This window comes from Schistocerca piceifrons, chromosome 10 (genome assembly GCF_021461385.2).
Source record: "Schistocerca piceifrons isolate TAMUIC-IGC-003096 chromosome 10, iqSchPice1.1, whole genome shotgun sequence".
NCBI lineage: Eukaryota > Metazoa > Arthropoda > Insecta > Orthoptera > Acrididae > Schistocerca > Schistocerca piceifrons.
In genome coordinates, this window is record NC_060147.1 from 144480202 (window position 1) to 144499132 (window position 18931).

At 44.3% G+C, this 18931-nt stretch overlaps 1 protein-coding gene across 12 annotated transcripts in view; it reads left to right on the top strand.

Annotated features, from left to right (window-relative positions):
- The window catches only part of LOC124719084 (fasciclin-1), a 656083-nt gene that overhangs the window by 608482 nt on the left and 28670 nt on the right, over positions 1-18931 (top strand). For 7 of the 12 annotated variants that reach the window (XM_047244768.1, XM_047244767.1, XM_047244764.1 and 4 more), the window contains 2 exons: positions 4563-4805; positions 18210-18218. In XM_047244768.1, the coding sequence (XP_047100724.1) occupies positions 4563-4805; positions 18210-18218 (252 nt within the window). The remainder of the gene's footprint in view (positions 1-4562; positions 4806-18209; positions 18219-18931) is intronic. The other 5 variants (XM_047244765.1, XM_047244773.1, XM_047244771.1 and 2 more) reach the window with 1 other exon arrangement.

Consider the following 18931-nt stretch of genomic DNA (forward strand, 5'->3'; position numbering starts at 1 on the left):
TGTGTCAGATGCTATTTGCACAGTACTAAATTTGAAGGTAGTTTGGTGGCTCTCTTACCTGTCACGTCTCTTAAGCCGGTGCCTCATCTGCCGTAGCTCCGGCCTTGCTTACAACATTTTAATCTGTTAAGAAAAAAACAGCTCCCTAAATTACCACTGAGTCTTTTTTATATTTTTTCTACATCTTATTCAATCTGGAATACTTTGCCGTGTCAGTTAATAAAATAATTTACAGTAAAATCTTTTTTTAACACTGCACGTGTTACTTACCCAGTTAAGAAGTCAAATATTGCTGTACATATGCAGGCAGAAAAGCTTTTGTAAATAAATATTTGCTTCTTAAGATGCTATGTTTCTCGAGAGATTTCCATTGTTTTGTGTAGAATGGCGCTCATTATTTGAATCTATACATTTGCTTAATAGAGAAACTGTACAAAATACAGTACTTTAAGTTTAATAACTTATGTAAATGAAAAAGTAACATTAAGAAGTGCATTATATAAAAGTGTGACGTTCTGGAAGTAACAAACGAAATGCAAAAGTAGATAGCAAAGGGGGATACTTACCTCATTAACAACAGATCTAAGTTAGTGTTGCAAGCAAGAGAACATTGCTCAGATTTTAAGATGCAAATATCACCGAGTCTGTATCGTTATGACAGTCTGTTTGATGCTCGTCGTTAGTCGACCCACATTTCTTGTCGTATGCTGGCTTTACCCTGGGTAGGATTTGCTCACTAATAAAAGAGTTTTTTAATTTTTGCAGTGAGATACAATTAAAAAGGTCCACAAACGTTTTCATCTGAGCGAAACATCGGTGCAAAACAAAATTAAGACAGCAGGTATGGACTTGGTAAAGCATCGTAAAAGTTTAAAAATTGTAATCTAAAATATTCCTCCAAAATCCTAACAGAAACTATACAAAATACTGAGGGTGTGAATACAATAGCTACACCGCCTCCACTTCCAAAACAAATGAGTAGTAACCCATTACTACAGAAATACTCCGTCTCTCTGGAACTGACGTTATCAGCAAATTACATTTGCTGCACAATTGAATGTTCAGATACTGAGCTCGAGAACAGACTTCGGCAGCTAATCTCTTACGAGTTTGCCTTCCTCTAATATGATAACATTTACTCCACAAAAGGATATGCCAGGTGAGGTAAAACAAGAGTTTTGAAAAGTGAACCAGCTACGGTGCTCTTAACTTTTCCTAGATAATTTAGAGTGAATGGTGAGATAACTCCTTTGAAGAAGTGAGCAATTCTCAATCCAATCCTTATCCAGATGTTAAAGTTCTCAATCTACAGTGGCCAAAATGGCAACAAGACAGTTAACTTTTGTTACTGAATAGCATGCTGAGTGCGTATCTTGTCAAATATACAGGGTGTTTCAGAAGTTGTGGCCAATTATTCACACATGGAAAGTACAGGTCAAAAGTAGTTAAAAGCTAATGTTGTTGCACCCTTTGGCATAAATTCTCTCTAGGAAGGAAGTCTGCATTGTTGAGGGCACGCACTCGCCAGAGATGATATGGATAGAGTACTCACCGATGTAAAATTGGCCACACACTGCTACGACTCAGAACACACACTCGGGTAGCAATTCTCCTCGTCGAAGTACTCGAACGTTCGTGTACAGTGCCTAACACCCTTCCCTCAACATTGGAAATTACGGATCTGGGTCAGCTTTCTCATACACGGTGTACAAAACTCCCAGTTTATTTTAGATGCTGACGTAACAGGCTAAATGTGTGCCTCTCGGGCTGTCTGCAGAGAAGAAAAACTCCTTCATACAATTGTGCAGCTTTGAGGGCACTGCCATTCACTTTGCCGTACACAAATTGACGCATTCCTCATTGGTGTAACCTCTGTGCACAGTGCTTCACTTTCGTAACCGACTGTGAGGCTGGTATGGCACAGTACAGGGAGAGGGGGAGGGGGAGGGGGGGAGGATTTACGCATGCACAAACAGATAGTCGATCCCAAACCTCAAGAACTGGCATAAATACGGCAGAACCCGGGGGCACGTACAGCTGGTTCCCAACTCAAATCAATGGTACACCTTGGCAACAGTTGATTTGTGGACCCATGTTTATTGGAGCTTTTTGGCTAATTTTGGCCTATACTTTCCATGTGTGAATTATTGACTATCACTGCTGAAACACCCTGTATACTAGGTTAGAAATTAATGGTAGTACTGTATGTGTTAAACCTCATAGGCTCCTCTTCTAACATGATAGGTCCTCATATTTATTTCTTGCAACAAACGCTAGAGCTACTACAAAATTTTTTGCTGTAAATTGTCAAAATACTTGTACCTGACTACTGACAGCAAAGTGAGAATGTTATATTGTCAGAAAGTAGAATCGGGCAGATATGGAAAGTTACATTTATGTGTGACCTGAAGGTGAGATGAAACTTTGTGTTTGAAACCTATATCATAAAATTTAAATTTTCATACTGCAACCATTAGAAGTCCCAGTTACAGATGTGACATGAAAAGAACAAGATTGTGTTTGGAAGAGCATGTGGTTACAAAGATACTGCGGTAATGGGAGTTCCAGTATGTAAATGGAAGACAAAAATTGGGATATCAGAAAATGTGTAATTATTGATTTCCACTTAAAGCAAGAGAAATTGTGTAACAGGTTGTTTCTTACAGGGCGAATGAGATGCCACAGTATACATTAAATTTGTGCCTGGGAGGCCTCGTGTTCAAATTCTCTCACAACGGCTCTGCTGTCATTTTCTGCGTTCTGTAGGTGAACACTGCAGTGACTGCCTTACTCGAGGATCACAACAAATGGATTTCGTCCAGTCACTGGCCTGTTGTTTTGTATAAACCAATTTCCCATATCTGCCAGCAAAAGTCTATTCGCTACAACACCAAATTACTGAAATAGAGAATCGTGTGGGTGGACTGGTTTACATTGCTGTCTGGCCATCAGATGATCAATTTGATGTGCCAGGTTTTGCATCCAGTCTCTTACTTGCCTTACGGTGTTTCTCATCCGGCAGCACCGTGCGTACCCTTACGCCGAATGTTATTTCGAGTGGAGAGTCACTTGAGAGAGGTAGGAGTAATTTCTGGTGTGTTGGGACCCCTCACCGTCTGTTAGTGACGTGACAGATCCCAGACTTTTGTAGACAATCGATTATCTGCAATAAAGTACTGTCTGAAAAAATATGCACACACATTCGGTCAGGTCTCGAAGAGGTGTAAAGATTTGCAACTTGCTTTAAATGTTCAGAAATGTAAAATTTTGCACTTCACAAAATGTAACAGTATAATATAGTGTGACTGCAATGTCAGTGAGTCATAAATGGAATCGGTAAACACATACATAAATCTGGGTGTAACAACTGAATACAATATGAAATGGAATGATTAATTAAGTTCAATTGTAAGTAAAGCAGGTGGCAGACTTCAGTTCATTGTATGATTCTGGGTAAAATGGCCTACAGAGGATTTACCTTACAAAATGCTCGTGTGAGCCATCCTAGGATATTGCTCGGGCCTGTGAGACCCGTACCGAATAGGATTAACTGGGGAACAGAGGCAGCACAAATGGTCACAGGTTTGCTTTACCTACTGGAGGACAAGACAGAGACACCGAAAGACAGATTCTAACTGTGTCGTGAAAGCCTGCTCGCATTCCCCCCGCCCCCCTACGTATCGGACTCGAAGCCACTGCGAAGGTGAGATTGGACTAATGACTAATTACTGCGCACACAGAGCCGTTTGAACAGATGTTTTCCCAAGTTCGTTAGCCAAATGGAACAGAAAGAAATTGCTGTTCACCAATACTTCCATTTCCTGAAAGAGAATGATATATTTTTGTTGTACCTGATGACACAAAACAGTGCCTATATAAATAAATTCAGACATATTGTGTTAAAACGTCCTCCTCAGTAACGGAACAGTCGACACAACCGATTGCCGTACGGAGGACCCGGATTCGACTTCCAGTACGTCAGAGATTTTTTTTTCTCCCAGTGAAAGGGCCGGGACGGTGTGTACTCTGCCTCGTGAGACTAATCGGTGGGCTACCCGACCGAGAAGTAGCGGATCGGAGGCCCGGGAAACGTAGACCGGAGTGCTGACCCTGTACTACACCACGTGGCAGAGGACGGCACGGTCCTCTGGGCCAAAGAGCGGAGTTGGTGCTTTTCTATCTCACTAGGTACAGCAGCGCAGCAGTTCAGAGACACAGTCTGTTATCGGGAAGAACTGTCTGTCCGAAACTGTTTCCCCGGTTTGCCCGCACCGGTAAAGGAGGAACACCGGGATGTTTCCTTCGCAGCAGCTCCTCTCCCGTCCCCGTCCACCTACGCCGACTCTCCGTCGACACGACACCGTTATCTCGCCTTTCCTTTTTTCCCTTCCGGCAGTCTCGTAAACCCGACTCCCGTCCCGTGAAAGCTAAATAACTGCTCAGCTTGGGTCACTGTCACAGAAGTCGGCTGTCGGCAGTCGCGTACGACCCCGCCCCGGGGCGCCGACGCTGTCCGGACCGCTCCTCACGTGTCCCATTTCGTCTTTCTGACTGTCCCGTAGGAGAAGGAGGACGGCCCCCTGTACAAGTTCTACCAGGTGATACTAGACGCGGGCGGCGACTTCATCAACCAGATCACCGAGATGAAGGACCTCACTCTCTTCGCGCCGTCTAACGCCGCCTGGTCGGAGACCACGGCCAATAACCTCCTCACCGACCGCAAGAAGTTCCGAGAGATCCTCAACCTGCACATCGTGGCCGAGAAGCTCAGCATAGAGAGCATCGTGGAGCAGAATGTCAAACAGGTACTGCCACACACCTGTCCGCTTGCTGCACCTCGATTCCAAAAATTAGGAAGTATTGGGCACTCTTTTTTGGCCTTAAATATCACTTCTGTCTTTGTGGGAACTTGAAGGGAGAAAGTGTTTGACAGTTTGTGATCTGTTTATTGTAAGATGAGAATTATTTCTCTGTCACATTGTTGTAGTACGTCCACTGATTTCACAGCGAAAAATTGGTGAAGTCTTTGAGAGCTGTCGGTTGTGAACTGTCTTATTTGAGTAAGGTGCTAGTCTGCTGTCTGGTCACCTACCCTGCTGGAAACTGACATTCCAAAATTCTGTCCACGAGTTAAACTGGGATGTAAAGAGTTACACAATTTTTAAAAATATTTGCCACTTTGCTACCCTAATCCAATGGAAATTGCAGAGGACTTTACCAGTTTGATTTATTGAGCAAATTTGCACTTAAATAAGAATACCGTCCTTAAATTTGTTAAATTTGCAACAAAACAGACTGTAAATAGGGTTCTCGGGTGAGATGTCGGTTGTCACCGTAAAAACTCTGCAACGATTTGTCGTTACGACCGAGCGACACCTTCGGGTTCGGCGAACACACGGCATTTGGCAGCGCGTTTGCCACACCTGAAGATGTCGGCCCATCGTCTGACGAAATACTGTGGAGTTCTCACGACGGCATACGACGTCTCACTTAAGAACCGTATTTATAACCTGTCTGTCGGGAAAGGCTCGAGTGACAAAACAGATTCTCTGGTCAGTACTTTACTTCGAAGGGTGTAACTCCCAGTACGACAGATGGCCACAAAAGCAAATAATGGCAGAGATTTTTTCTTCACAATGACTTTCTTGTTTTGTAGCTATGAAGAAAGGACTGGTGGTTCTAAACTGTATGAATATGGTGTGAACAGATGAAAATTAGGGCCTAATCTGTTCTACACTCCCACGGAGTTTGGAGGAAGCCGAAAGGCACGCGTGCCTGCGTGAGGTCTGCAACAGGACAAGGAATTTAGACTTCAGAAAAAACGTGGTACTTGGTGGAATACTTAACTTTAATCCATTAATGTTGAACGTAGCTCTTGTCTGTGCATTATTTACAATATCAATAGTAACTGAATAATGGCGCCTTGCTAGGTCGTAACAAATGACGTAGCTGAAGGCTATGCTAACTATCGTCTCGGCAAATGAGGGCGTATTTTGTCAGTGAACCATCGCTAGCAAAGTCGGCTGTACAACTGGGGCGAGTGCTAGGACGTCTCTCTAGACCTGCCGTGTGGTGGCGCTCAGTATGCAATCACTGACAGTGGCGACACGCGGGTCCGACGTATACTAACGGACCGCGGCCGATTTAAAGGCTATCGCCTAGCAAGTGTGGTGTCTGGCGGTGACACCACAATCTATTTTGTGTTTTCGTACAGCGATGTCAAAAATTCACAGGGTAGTGATATGCACATATATAGATGAGAGTAGTATTTTGTACACCAGGCATAAAAGGAGGGTACATTGGTGGCGCTGTCATTTGTAGGCAGGTGATTCCGGCACCATTACGGCCACACGACAGGAATCAACAAACTTCGTATGCGGAATTGTAATGGGAGCTGTTACAGGTGGGACATTGCATTTTGGATATAATTAGGGAATTCAGTATTCTGAGATCTACAGTGTCAAGAGTACGCATACCAGATTTTACGGATTACCACGAACGACACAGTGGCCGAAAGCCTCCATTTAACGGCTGCAAGTTGCAGCATTCGTGTACACTTGTCAATGCTAAAAGACGAGCGACACTACGTGAATTAACCACAGAAATCGACTCGAGATGTACGACAAATGTACCCGTCGGGACAGTGCGGCAAAATTCGGCACCGACAGGCTTCGGTGGCAGGTGAGTGACGAGAATGCCTCCGCCAGTGGCGCGGCGTCACCTGCGGCACCTCTCCCGGGCTCGTAACCGCCTCGCTCGGACCCCAGACGACCGGAAGACGGCGGCCCCGTCAGACGAGTCGCAATTTCGGTCGGTAAGGGCCGACAGTAGGGGTCGAGTGCGGCGCGTATCCGCGGACCCGCGGACCCAGTGGTCGACGAGCCACTCGGCCGGTGGCTCGGTAATGTTAAAGGCCGTGTGGAACGGACTCGACTTTCTGGTCCGATGAACTTACCGTCCGGTCACTGACTGTAAATGCGATCGGTACGGAGAACATTTGGGAAGTCGGCCACCCGTATCGCCGAAACGAATCCCGGCGATCGTTTGAGGAACGTAATTGAGAGATTAGTTTGTGCACAAAATCCCGCACTAGCTACACGTCCACAATTGTAGACAGCTATAGAGACAGCACGGCACAATATTGCTACGGGGGACTTCCTGCAAATCGTCCAGCATCTGCAGCGTCGAGTTGGCGCACTGCGCCGGGTGAAAGGAGGTCGGACGCGACACTGGGAGGCAACCCGTCACTTTTCTCAGCTCAGTCTATTGTCCTTATTGGGAATTGTGTCTGTGAAGAGAGGTAATGACTAGACAGTCTTTGTATTTTAGCAAATACATTAAATTGGATACATAAAAGTGATACACGGTAACTGGAATAGGTAATTCACGAACAGCTTTGATATATATATATATATAAGTTAGCCACTTATCAGTGATAATTTACAAAATACTTTAAGTGTATCTGTTTTGTGGAAAAGCTCCTTCAACATTTCACGCTTTGCAACACTTGCAGTACAAGTGAGGCACTTTTATTTACCCAGATACAGGAAATTTTAAGTTTCATAAGTTGATTTAAAACTAGAATTTTGATAAGGGTGTTTCAAAAATAATGTAGAACTTTTCAGTCCTATAGTTAAGTTTCTGACGTTTGAATACAACAAACGATGATATCAGATTCACACTTTAAATCGTGTTGATTGTCTTATGGCATTAATTTTTTCTCTGCCAATTATTATTATTAGTATTATTATTTCCTTCCTCAATGCACTGTTACTCAATTTCTAATGACCTTGTAGTCAACAGGATATAAATCCCTGTCTTTCTTCTTTTTACTAGTTTTAGCTCTGTGCTTTGTTACTGATATTGAAAAAAAGTTATTTACATAGTGAGATATAAAATATCAAATGTATCATTATGAGACACGTGCTGGGTATGTTATTTTAATTCTTTGTAGAAAATTCTTCACGAAAACCATAAATGAAAAATCCAAGTGAACCCCTTTCTTTACAGGGAGCTACATCTTAACACTCCTATTTCCTATTTGTTGATATTTTTAAAATTTCACACTGTTCTAAAACAACTATTTTTGGATGCACAATTTACATTGCTGACAAACAATAGGACAAAAAACAATAGGACCACGAAACCATTACACTTGAATTTGCCAATTTTGAATCAGAACTGGGTTACTATTTTTAAATATTAACATTACACAGTTAAAAAAAAAATTACAGTAGAGTGTCAGCTATCCGAACTTTGGTCAGGAGAACAATCGCTCAACTGAACTGTTACCCGCTCGTGCGTAACACAATAATACGTCCCAGTTGCTCAGTGTGCTAAAAGAGAATACTTACCACGAATGCGACAAAGAAAGAGAAGTCGGATCACGGACAGATCCAGGGCACCGAACGGCGAAATTGTCACCAATAAAGCTGACGCCGCCAGCACCTCGTTGACCGGTGGTCTATAAAATGGAGGTGAAAACGTAACAGCTGCTTCTCAAGCATTTTCACATTTAGATGCTGCCTTGCAACAATTTGAAGCTCAAGATGACAGTGACCAGTGTCAAACATCCGTCCAGAAAAAAAGTGTGCGACTTACCTGTCCGTAAGCAGGTAGGCTCACTCAGAATGATCAAAATTAAGGATTTTCAAAATGTTAATTCTATATGTATTGCACATGCAGAATGTATATCTATTTCATATTTTTTGTTTACTAGGCTGTACTACATACATTCCTACCGTGCTTGCCTTTTTAATAGCAAAAGAGGTTTCATATTATTAAAAATATAACAACGAAAATCTGAGACGGAATAACGACAGTATTACGAAAAGGATAAGTTCCTACTCACCGTACGACGGAGACGTCGAGTCGCAGACGGGGACGACGAGAAGACTACTAAATACGTAAGCTTTTTGGCCAGAAGGCAAATGCAGCTCACACGCACACGACTGCCGTCTCCGGCTGCCGGGGCCGGATCGCGAGGAACGGCACGCGGCAAGAGAGGCGATCGGGGTGGTGGGGTAAGGAGAAGGACGGGGCGAGAGAGCAGGGGACAGGTGGGGGACGGTAAACTGTTACTCGTGGGAGCGTACGGGGACGAGGTGGAGAAGAGAGGATAGGGCAGCTAGGTGCACTCACGAGATTCGGTGCCGGGGAAGTGGAAGAGACTGCGAGGCCGCTCACGGAATAGGAGGCTGTCGAATAGGGACGGGTGGGTAAAGGACGGTGACTTAACGGAGGTTTACGGAACAGAGGCCATACTGCAGGGAGAGTTCTCGCGTGTGCCATTGGGAAAACCTGGTGCGGGTAGGCGTCCAGACGGCACAGGCTGTGAAGCAGTCATTAAAATCGAGAATACTGTGTCGTGCAGCGTTCTTAGTAACTGGACAGTCCAGCCGTTTCTCGGCCACCGTTCCTAGGTGGCCTTCCGTGCCGACAGACAGCTCGGCCGTACCCACGTAGAATGCGGCACAGCGGTAGCGACTCAGCTCGTAAATCGTGTGACTGCTTTCACGAGTAGCCCCGCCTCTGGTGGGATAGGTGACACCCGGGACTGGACCGGAGTAGCCGGTGGCGAGAGGACGTACGGGACAGGTCTCGCATCTAGATCTATTACAGGGATACGAGCCGTGAGGCGAGGAGTTGGGAACGGGGGCTGTGTAGGTACGGATGAGCATATTGTGTAGGTGCGGTGGGCAGCAGAATACCAGTGTGGGAGGGGTGGGAAGAACAGTTGGTAGGAGATTTTTCACTTCGGGGCCCGACGAGAGAGTGTCACAATCCTGGCGGAGAATGCGTTCGAGTGATACCGAGTGAGGAGGGGTGGGACTTCGGGAGGTGGTGGCGACCGGAGCAATAACGCAGTGGAGATCTGTTTCTCCGGGAGGTCGGGAGGGTAATTTTGGTCTGCGGGAGCTCCGGTAAGGCCCTCGGTAGATTTCGAGAGGGACCGCTCGTCACTACAGGTGCGACGGCTGCGGCGGCTAGGCTATCTGCGAGAGACTTCTCGGTACGGGACGGGTGGCGACCGTCCGAGTGGAGGTATTGCCGGCCGTCGGTAGGTTTCGATACGTACGGAGGTAACGGTGTAGCCGTCTCCGAGGTGGAGGTCGACGTCGAGGAATGGGGCTCGTCGGTTTGAGGATGACGCGGTGAACTGAATGGGGAGAAGGTGTTGAAGTTCTGGAGGAGTGTAGATAGGGTCTCGTCACCCTCGATCCAGATCGCGAAGGTGCTGTCAGTGAATCTGAACCGGGTGAGGGATTTGGAATTCTGGGTGATGAAGAATTCCTCTAGACAGTCCACGAATAGGTCGGCACGGGATGGTACCGTGCGTGTGCCCATTGCAGTTGTTAATTAAAAATGTATGTAGATTTTATGGGTACAATAAACGTCTACTGTACGATTATCCAAATAAATTATTTTACGAACATCTCGGGAAGCTAGTCTCAATTAAGGATATGAGCGGAATAATTAAATGTTCGTGGATGTCTTGAGCTGTGTTTGGGGGATCAGTCTCGAGTAAGGATTTACGAGTGGAACAATTAAATACTCATAGATTCGTTGTGCTATCTTCTACATTGGCTTGTGGCGAAACCTCATTACTGAAATTGCATTTAATGCGGGGTTTGTGTTAGTGGCAGTTATAGGTATTTAAGATTGTAGACTTTCCTGTATTTGTTTGTTATGAACACATTCAAATAGGTTTGTGTTAGTGTGAAATCACACGAATATTTGCACGAATTATACGTTTCTTCTTAGGATCTTTCCTACCGACATTCTCACCACGTCTTATGTAACGAGTGGTTTGTATCTATCGCTAACGAATCTTTCTGCAACTGTGTGTGATTTTTGATTATCAAACCGAGCCCCACGTGGGGAAACATTATATTGTAGGCATGTGAGAGAGGTTAATATTTCTGCGAGAGGCATCTGGACACACCAGTAAACGCAGTAGAAGGAAAGGAAACGGAACTCGAAGCAGTGCGTGCAGTAGCACACGTGGTTTGAGAAAAAGCTGGTGGCATCTCGTGTTAACAGATAGACCACATTATCACACGACAAGAACGTGATCTTCTTATTGTGAAAATTGACGATTGACTAAAGCCTACAGTACCATTAAAATCACCAATGATTTGACATACTCGTTTACAGTTACTGCAGTTCTTATATATTGACATATACGAAGGTGCATTCTCGGCATTTCTGATAGTCTTCGAACAATGAATAGAACAAAATGAACGGTCGATTAAGTGACATGTGACCTGGAAACAAAATTAATAATAATGACAATTGGGAAAATAATGACAGGCATTAACATCGGTGGGCAGTAGCACTGCAACGACAAGACTCGACCGGCGGCTGTCCGAGTATTCAGGGGGAGTGTCCTACGATACAGTGAAAGACACACACAAGATCACATCACTTTTGCCTGGAATGATATTGGAGCTGTTTTAGCAAATTATTTTTTAAAAAACAAAAAGGGATTATTTTTCTATTACCATGTATTTCCTGTTCTCCAGATATATTTCACCATTGATTCTTAACAGTAAACTTTTCATAACTTTAATTTTCAGAAGGATTGTTTCGTGCAGGTATGTATACTACCTTCTGTTTATTTCACATACCTCATACCTACCCTTCCCGTAATTCACACGTGCCAATTAAGATGACCTACTTTTCCTCTACATTTCTTAAAAGCTACCTCTCACCTTTATGTCCCGACTTGTAAAGACCAACTCAAATCTGCTTTCTGCATACAATAGCAATAAACTGTTTCCACAATATCTGTACTCCACTGCATTAGTGTAGCGCAGCTTGGCGCTTAAATAGGAGCTGCTCGACTTGGCGCGTTTAATTATTTTCCATTCTGACTACCCGGGTGAAGTGAGTTTGAAAAGAACTTACATTTCTCTAAAATTCTTCACTTTTGGTGCAGTGGTAGAATGACATTAATATGCTACATTATTTGCAATATTTTTGACACCTAAGTAAAAATAAGTAATGTAAAATGTACTCAGGTTTGAATAATATTTTTATCTGTCAATTAGAAATCCAAAGAATATGCTCACATTTGCAAAAAAATTAGAAATTGTTGTACTGCTGACTTAGTTGTTACTTGAAGTATGAAATTACTCTTATGTAATGTAATGTAGAGAAACTGTAATTTGTCACATGTTATAAGCATTTTTATGAATGGATAATTGTAGTGAGTGTGGTGAATGATAAAGCTGTACTTCCTAAAAGCAACACACAGAAATACAGTCAACAGTCGCATCAGGAGTGACCGAACACCAGCATTTGTGAACGGTATGACTTTTTCTGGGGATGGACACAACATAACATTTAAAATCGGTTACTGACGAATGAGTAAGTCAAATCCTTTAGTCACACATAGAAGTATTACGACTTCAGAACCCAAAGCACACGCTTAGAGCTACTTGGAAACTTAAGAATTTGTTTTGACAGCTATATGTGGTTGTTAACAATAAGTAGTACACGAAATCTACCTCACACTATTGTGACACACAGTTTTGATGGGTTACACGGAAATACAGTGTAATAGGCAGCCACTGTCAGTGTCAATGTTGCTGTTATACAAGGTGTTTATAAATGAATATCGGGGTTTTACTGCTTTATAATATTCATTACATTAAACTTACAGTTATAAATGATATGTCAAATGAAAGAGCAAGTCAAACAGTTACGTTTGGCAGCAGTGTGCGTGCGCAGCGCGCACTGTTTCTGCCACGATCCGCTAGACTCCACTGTACCCGAGCACTGGATAGACCGCAAGGGGTCCAATGACAGGGCTCGCTTTGCACGGATTCCACATTCACCCGACCTAACACCACGCGAGTTTTCCCTTTGGGGCTTCATCGAGAATCGTGTGTACGTGCCTCTGCTAACAGCAGACCTCCCTAAATTAAGAAATTGGATTGAAACAGCTGTTGCTACAATCACTGAAGACACACTTATCAGCATTTGGGAAGAACTCTGCTATAGACTTGGTGTGTGCCACGTGACAAATGGTGCTCACATTGAACATTTACAAGGTTCTTGGTAAAACTGTCTGATTGCTCTTTCATTTGACATATAATTTATAACTGTAAGTTTAATATAATAAATATTATAAAGTGTTAAAACCCTGATGTTCATTTATAAACATCCTGTAGAATTTTGTCATCTACGTGGCTTAAGATGTTACATACGTATCCTATCAGCACGAGATGTCAAAGTGAGGGATTAGAATTTTGATGAAATGAGTTCTGAGAACAATAAAGTGTTTTAAATTTCTACATCAGACAGTATACCGAATGTTTTAGTTGGTGTGACGGAATCACTGTAATTAAGTTCTCTGAAGTTCTACGTCTTATATTGGTACACTGCAAAAATTTAACACAGCTGCACCGAGTCATAAGGTGTGCCATACGACAGTGCCGAGAAAACGTGTGCCGGCAGTCCCGGTGAGAGCTCACCACAGCGAGAGATGTTTCAGAATGCGAAGCGGGCAGAACTGAGCTTTCGGGTTAACGTGCCAGTGCCCCCTCGGTTCACTGACGGGCTGCACGCTTAGAAATTTCAAATTTGGCGTTTCAGTCTGGCGCATGACGTCGATTTCTGTTCCCGGTACGTGCCTTTGTAAGCCTGTCCTGTTTTTCTCGTGCACCCTCCACCAGTCTGCACTGCCTGACAAAAAAGTGAAGCAACCAGAAGGGGAGAAGGAAACTGAACGAAACTTCGTGGGTCGAGGCGGTACATCGTGTTATTTCAGCAATTACAAAATCGAGTCAAATTTACGAAGAACTTGCCAGTACGAGCCCACCTGTCGGTACGACATTCCGCCCCCTCCGTCGTGGGCGCAAACGCCGATTTCGCGGGGGAGGGTGCCGTAGAGCTGTCGCAACTTCTCCCGAATCGCACCAGCTCGAGACTACCGTAACCGATCCTAGGTATCCCAAATATTGGCACCGGAACAGTGTCGACGTCCGAGACGATCCCGTGCGTGACCCTTCGGGAACCGGTCCGGGGATTTTGCCCACTGCGGGAGTACCTCGACGCCGCGCAGACGGTCCGTAGATGTGCATGCCACGTGTGGCCGAGCACAGTCCCGTCCGAATATCGCACCGTGGTACTGTCGCACGAGAGTCAGTGTACTTGTGTGATCAGGAAACGTCACAATTTTACAAGATTCCTGCATTGTGTCACGTAAATCACTTATATAGGATAAGAACAGGAGGAGGCGTAGCACTGTACCTTGCAGGACACTTTATTTAATACTTCCCCACTCCGAATTCAGTCTTGTTCCTGTTGTGTCATTTGCTAATGTGATGCTGTGTGGCTTCCTCTAAGCAAATGCAATGCCTTTAATCCCATACCATTTTTTTGTCTCCCCCAAGACAATTTTATGATCTACACAGTGAAACGCATGAACTCTTGTACCTTATATCAGTTTAACAGCTTCCTTAAATTAGCTTTCAATCCAGATTTCATTGCCTACACTGTTTGGAGGGTAAGGCTGAAGCTCTGCGGGAATGCAGCTGCCCAATTCACACTGTCGGGGCTCCCTCCTCTGGCACAATCACATAAGGAGATCCTTTCCTCCTTTAAAACAAACGTGACAGCTTTTTGAAGGATGACTTTTGGTAAATATATTATAAGCGCAACAGAGAAGCTAGTCAGAGGGATATTGCTCGGTAGTGTTTTTCTGTAAGGCTCGACACATCGCCTCAACTGGTGACTCGGATATCGGTGTCGAGGACAAGTCTCTGCCCAGTGCGGGGGGTGGGGGTGGATGTTGAAGTAGTTTTCTAAAGGCAAAAAAAAAGTGTAATTGTCACGGACTGTATTCTCTGTTGTTATTCTAGGAAGTACAGTGTTTGCATCTATCTTTATGTAGTTTTGAAATAAATGTTTACTTTTACTAAAAGAATTACAGAAATGTTTACTAAAAACTAAACTCATTATGGCTGCTCAAAGCTATGTTTTGATTTTTAATGTGGTGGTGGTTGGAATGTTAATTAAATGTACCTAGAATGGTGAATGTACGGGAATGGCATCCGGAAAGGCACCGGCCCGGACGGTACCGACAGGCGGAGGGATGGAGGGATGGGAGGGGAGGGGAGGTCGTGTGGCTGAGATCTAGAAGGAGTGGACCACACTGCTCCTAGCAGAGTCTCTACTCTCTCTGCAGAGACAGTATAAGAATAGACCACATCCTACGTAATGGTACGGTACTGGTAAAGATGGAAAAATAAAGACATACTTTTTTGCATATTTGAGGCACATAAATTTCACGTGAAATATCTTTTTGAGTTAAAGATATTGACAATTTTGCATATTGGCACATACTCATTAACGGCTCATCAAAAAGTGCCCGGTATGTTTCTACAGTCCATTTTAACATCAAATTTATTTTTTAAAAGTGAACTGTGCCATTTGAACTTCAAAATAGTAGGACTTGACAGTCTTCAATAGTAAGACTGAATTAAAAAATTGAATTTTGTCTCTGTCTTTTGATAAATTGATTGCTCCATTGTCCGGAAGTCAAAGGTTAAAATTCACTTCTGTATTAGGAGATGTCGAGCGGCTGAGTACTGTTTACTGGGGAACTCGACTGAGGTAGAGAGCACCGACCGCCTACCGATGTCCCTGCCAGATTCCTTCCTCGGACTCGAAATCGGCAGGCCAGCTACCGGCAGCAGTAGCACTCTGTCCGAGAAGTAGATATCGACCTGCCCGTAGGAGCCCGGAAGGCCCCGGATACGAGTTCCGAGCAGTGGCCGAAATGTTGAGTTGCTGAAAAGGTGAAGGAGGAAAACTCTGCAGTCTACATCAACCAAAAGATTTTGGTTCCACTGACAGTGAGCAGGCTCACAGGTCAACATTTGTCGCTCGTCGGAGGCATTTGTCGTTCTGTACTCCGTTCAAGTCCTCTGGCAGACGGTACGCAGCTGGCCTACGTCTTTCGCTGCAGCAGATAATTTTAACCTCGAGTCATTTGACACACCAAAAGATTGGCAAAAAAATTAAAATTTTTAATCCAATCTTATTCTGTAATTTCTACTCAGGCCTGTGCAAAATAGTGATTCTGTTGAATTTGCCCAACTACTCTTTTGGATCCAGATGTACCATAGTTCCATTTGAAAGACAATAATTAATGTCAGTATTGTTACAGAAAATCAAAATGACGTGCCATTAGATTTTACAGCTAAAGTCTAAAAAGGGCCAGCCGTGCACTGTGCTCGCTCGCAACGTCTAGAAGACGACGGTAGTGCGTCTCCGTGCCGAGTGGAGGCAGCCCGTTAACAGATTTTCACTGGATACGTCTTTATACCTCTAAAATACAAATTAATCGAACTTTGCAAATTGCTTTTCGTCCACATCGGTCGTGTACCGAAGTTGATGTAGATAACGAATGCGATTATTAAGCCTAGGATGCGGTGTCCGATCTGTAGCACAGTACGAAATCTAGGTTCGGTCTGAAAGTGACAGTGCGGCCGAGAGTTGGTGAAGCTAGTGAAAGAGAATATAATATCTGCTCAGGGTAACAGCCTCATCTATACCACAACGCGAGGTCTGGGTACCGTACACATTTCTCGGTACGACACGGCCTACAAATAACTTGCGACGACTACCACAGAGGAAGTAGCCGAAAGCTCCCGGTTGCGTACGAACCTCGCGTGACGAGAAATCTGTGAAGCATTTCTCTGAGAATGTCGCCACAAAAAACTAAGATCTCACAGTTTCGTCCCCACTAATACCGCTCTTTCATTTCGGTGAACGTAATGCCCTATCAGTTTTATTAGTCGAGATATATTCGAAGCCGCCTCTTTACCAATTTCGTTGTCATCTATTTGTTTGTTTAATTTCAGTAAATCTAATTCAAACTTTTCCCTTTTGGAACTGCCACCGTATCCTCGTTAGTGCATCATCTGACTCACCGGAAGAGTGACAGAAAAACCAAATTTTAAGTGCATTTTTACTCCGTAATTTCTTGTCAGACCTGTGGAATATGCTTTTTGCCAAAGGCGCCTCACTGAGAAACATTATTTTGGAGCCAAAATCTTCTTATTCATTTGTGGAGCGGATTTTTTCACTGTGGCTGAATGGAGTTGCAGAACTGACAGGAGACACAAGACATCGTACAGCTTCAGACTGACGACATTTTGATATACACATATTTCAGGGCACTATTAACCTCAGTTGTGCCGATCGAGCTCCACGGCAACTGTGTTTGTGGAGCGAAAACACAGTACACACACACACACACACCAGTCGTTATCTGATGATGAAATCAGATAACCAATATCTACAAAGCAACAAAAGGTACTGTGCGTGTAAAAGTTAGTCGCCTCAATCTATTTATGGGGAATAGTCATACAGTTTTAATTATCACCTCCTGAAATTATCATTAAGTAACTAGTTTTATGTTTATTTGCAGGTTTGCGTCAGCACCCGGGCACGTCAAATTCCCTGTGCCACACCGTAGCGTGCTGCTGGGGGAGCCATTTTCATTTTTATGTAGGCCCCACTATTCCAGTTTGGCTTTTCTAGGACACCAGAATTTCCCGTTCCTGCAAACAAATAAGAAATCAGTTACGTAACAATTTTTTCGAGGTGATAAAACTCGACCTCACCTCGTACCATTAGGCACGCTGTAGACTCACAGTGGGTCGCGGTGCGAGAAAGTGGTCCACGCCTCCACTGCCACGGGCAGTGAATCGGTACAGCCTTTGAGTGCCCCGTACGTCTGAAAGGCTGCCTCTTTGTGTCGAGACACGGTATATTTAAATTTATTTTTGGAGGATTCACATCTGGCAGTAGTAGCAGAAAGACGAATTAAGTTTCAGTATCGACCGTGAAACTACATGACATTCAGTGCAATTAATTTAAACGTGTCTGCATTAAAGGGACTGAAACTCGCTCCCGGTCGGGGAATGACACCTGCACACGACAGGATACTGTCGGCCGGTTTGTTCGCACGACTGTGCCGGTCGACGTCCGGGCCGGAGGCCGGTGCCGTGTCGTAGACGCTAACTGTGGCGGGTGCTGTGTGTACTGTTTCTTCTGTAGACTTGACGTGTAGATGTCGCCTGACGTAGTAAATTGCATAACTTTCTTTCTGTTTCACATCACTGTTGTTGCCTTTTGGAACAAACTGCCTACATTCCATGCTGCACCTGTGACTTGCGGAATGCATGTAGATCCGACAGGTATGTTTTGATTTTTGGAACTTTAATGCTACGTGTTTGTTGCTACTTCTCTTTACTTAACTACTTTTTTTCCTACCTCTTTTATCTTAGCTACTTTTTTCAAATTTGTTCTGTAGATTGGGACGTATATGGCTTTTCTCAGTTCTCACCTCTCCGCGTAACACGGGAGCAGCCGGCCAGTTCGTACTTCCGCCGTCTAGTAAGAAGAGTCGGGACGACTGCTCGTTCGTGTCTGTCGTAATGGCTCCGGATTTTGTGTGCAAATAATTCCTCATTATTTGTGAAGGTGACTTCGTACGGTCACCTAAAAGTTTCGTTCGGACATTTCTCCGTGTTCAGAACTGCGAGTTTTCCGAAGCGCACCGTCTGAACTTCCCAGTTTGCGCCTTCTGCAGTTCCCCCCGAGTTGGCGGTGGCATAGTTTCTTTCAGTAACGAGGTCAGTCCGAATGAGCTATCGCTCAATCTCGAGTGGCTCCACAGTCGACACCGACAGGACGTTTCCCGTAACCTTCCCTTTCTAGAACTAAGCTCCCACTGTGCAGACTGTAGCGGTTCAGGTCCGTGCAGTAGCACAGGTGGTTTCTCGTGTTCCTTCCTTCTGTCCATTTGAATGAGAAAACAACTGTGCCTCAGTGTCGAGTGCAGAGCGAGAGCTCGTTCTGTTCCGTCACCTGTTGTGCACTTCAGTCGTACGTGTGTGTCTACTTGCTC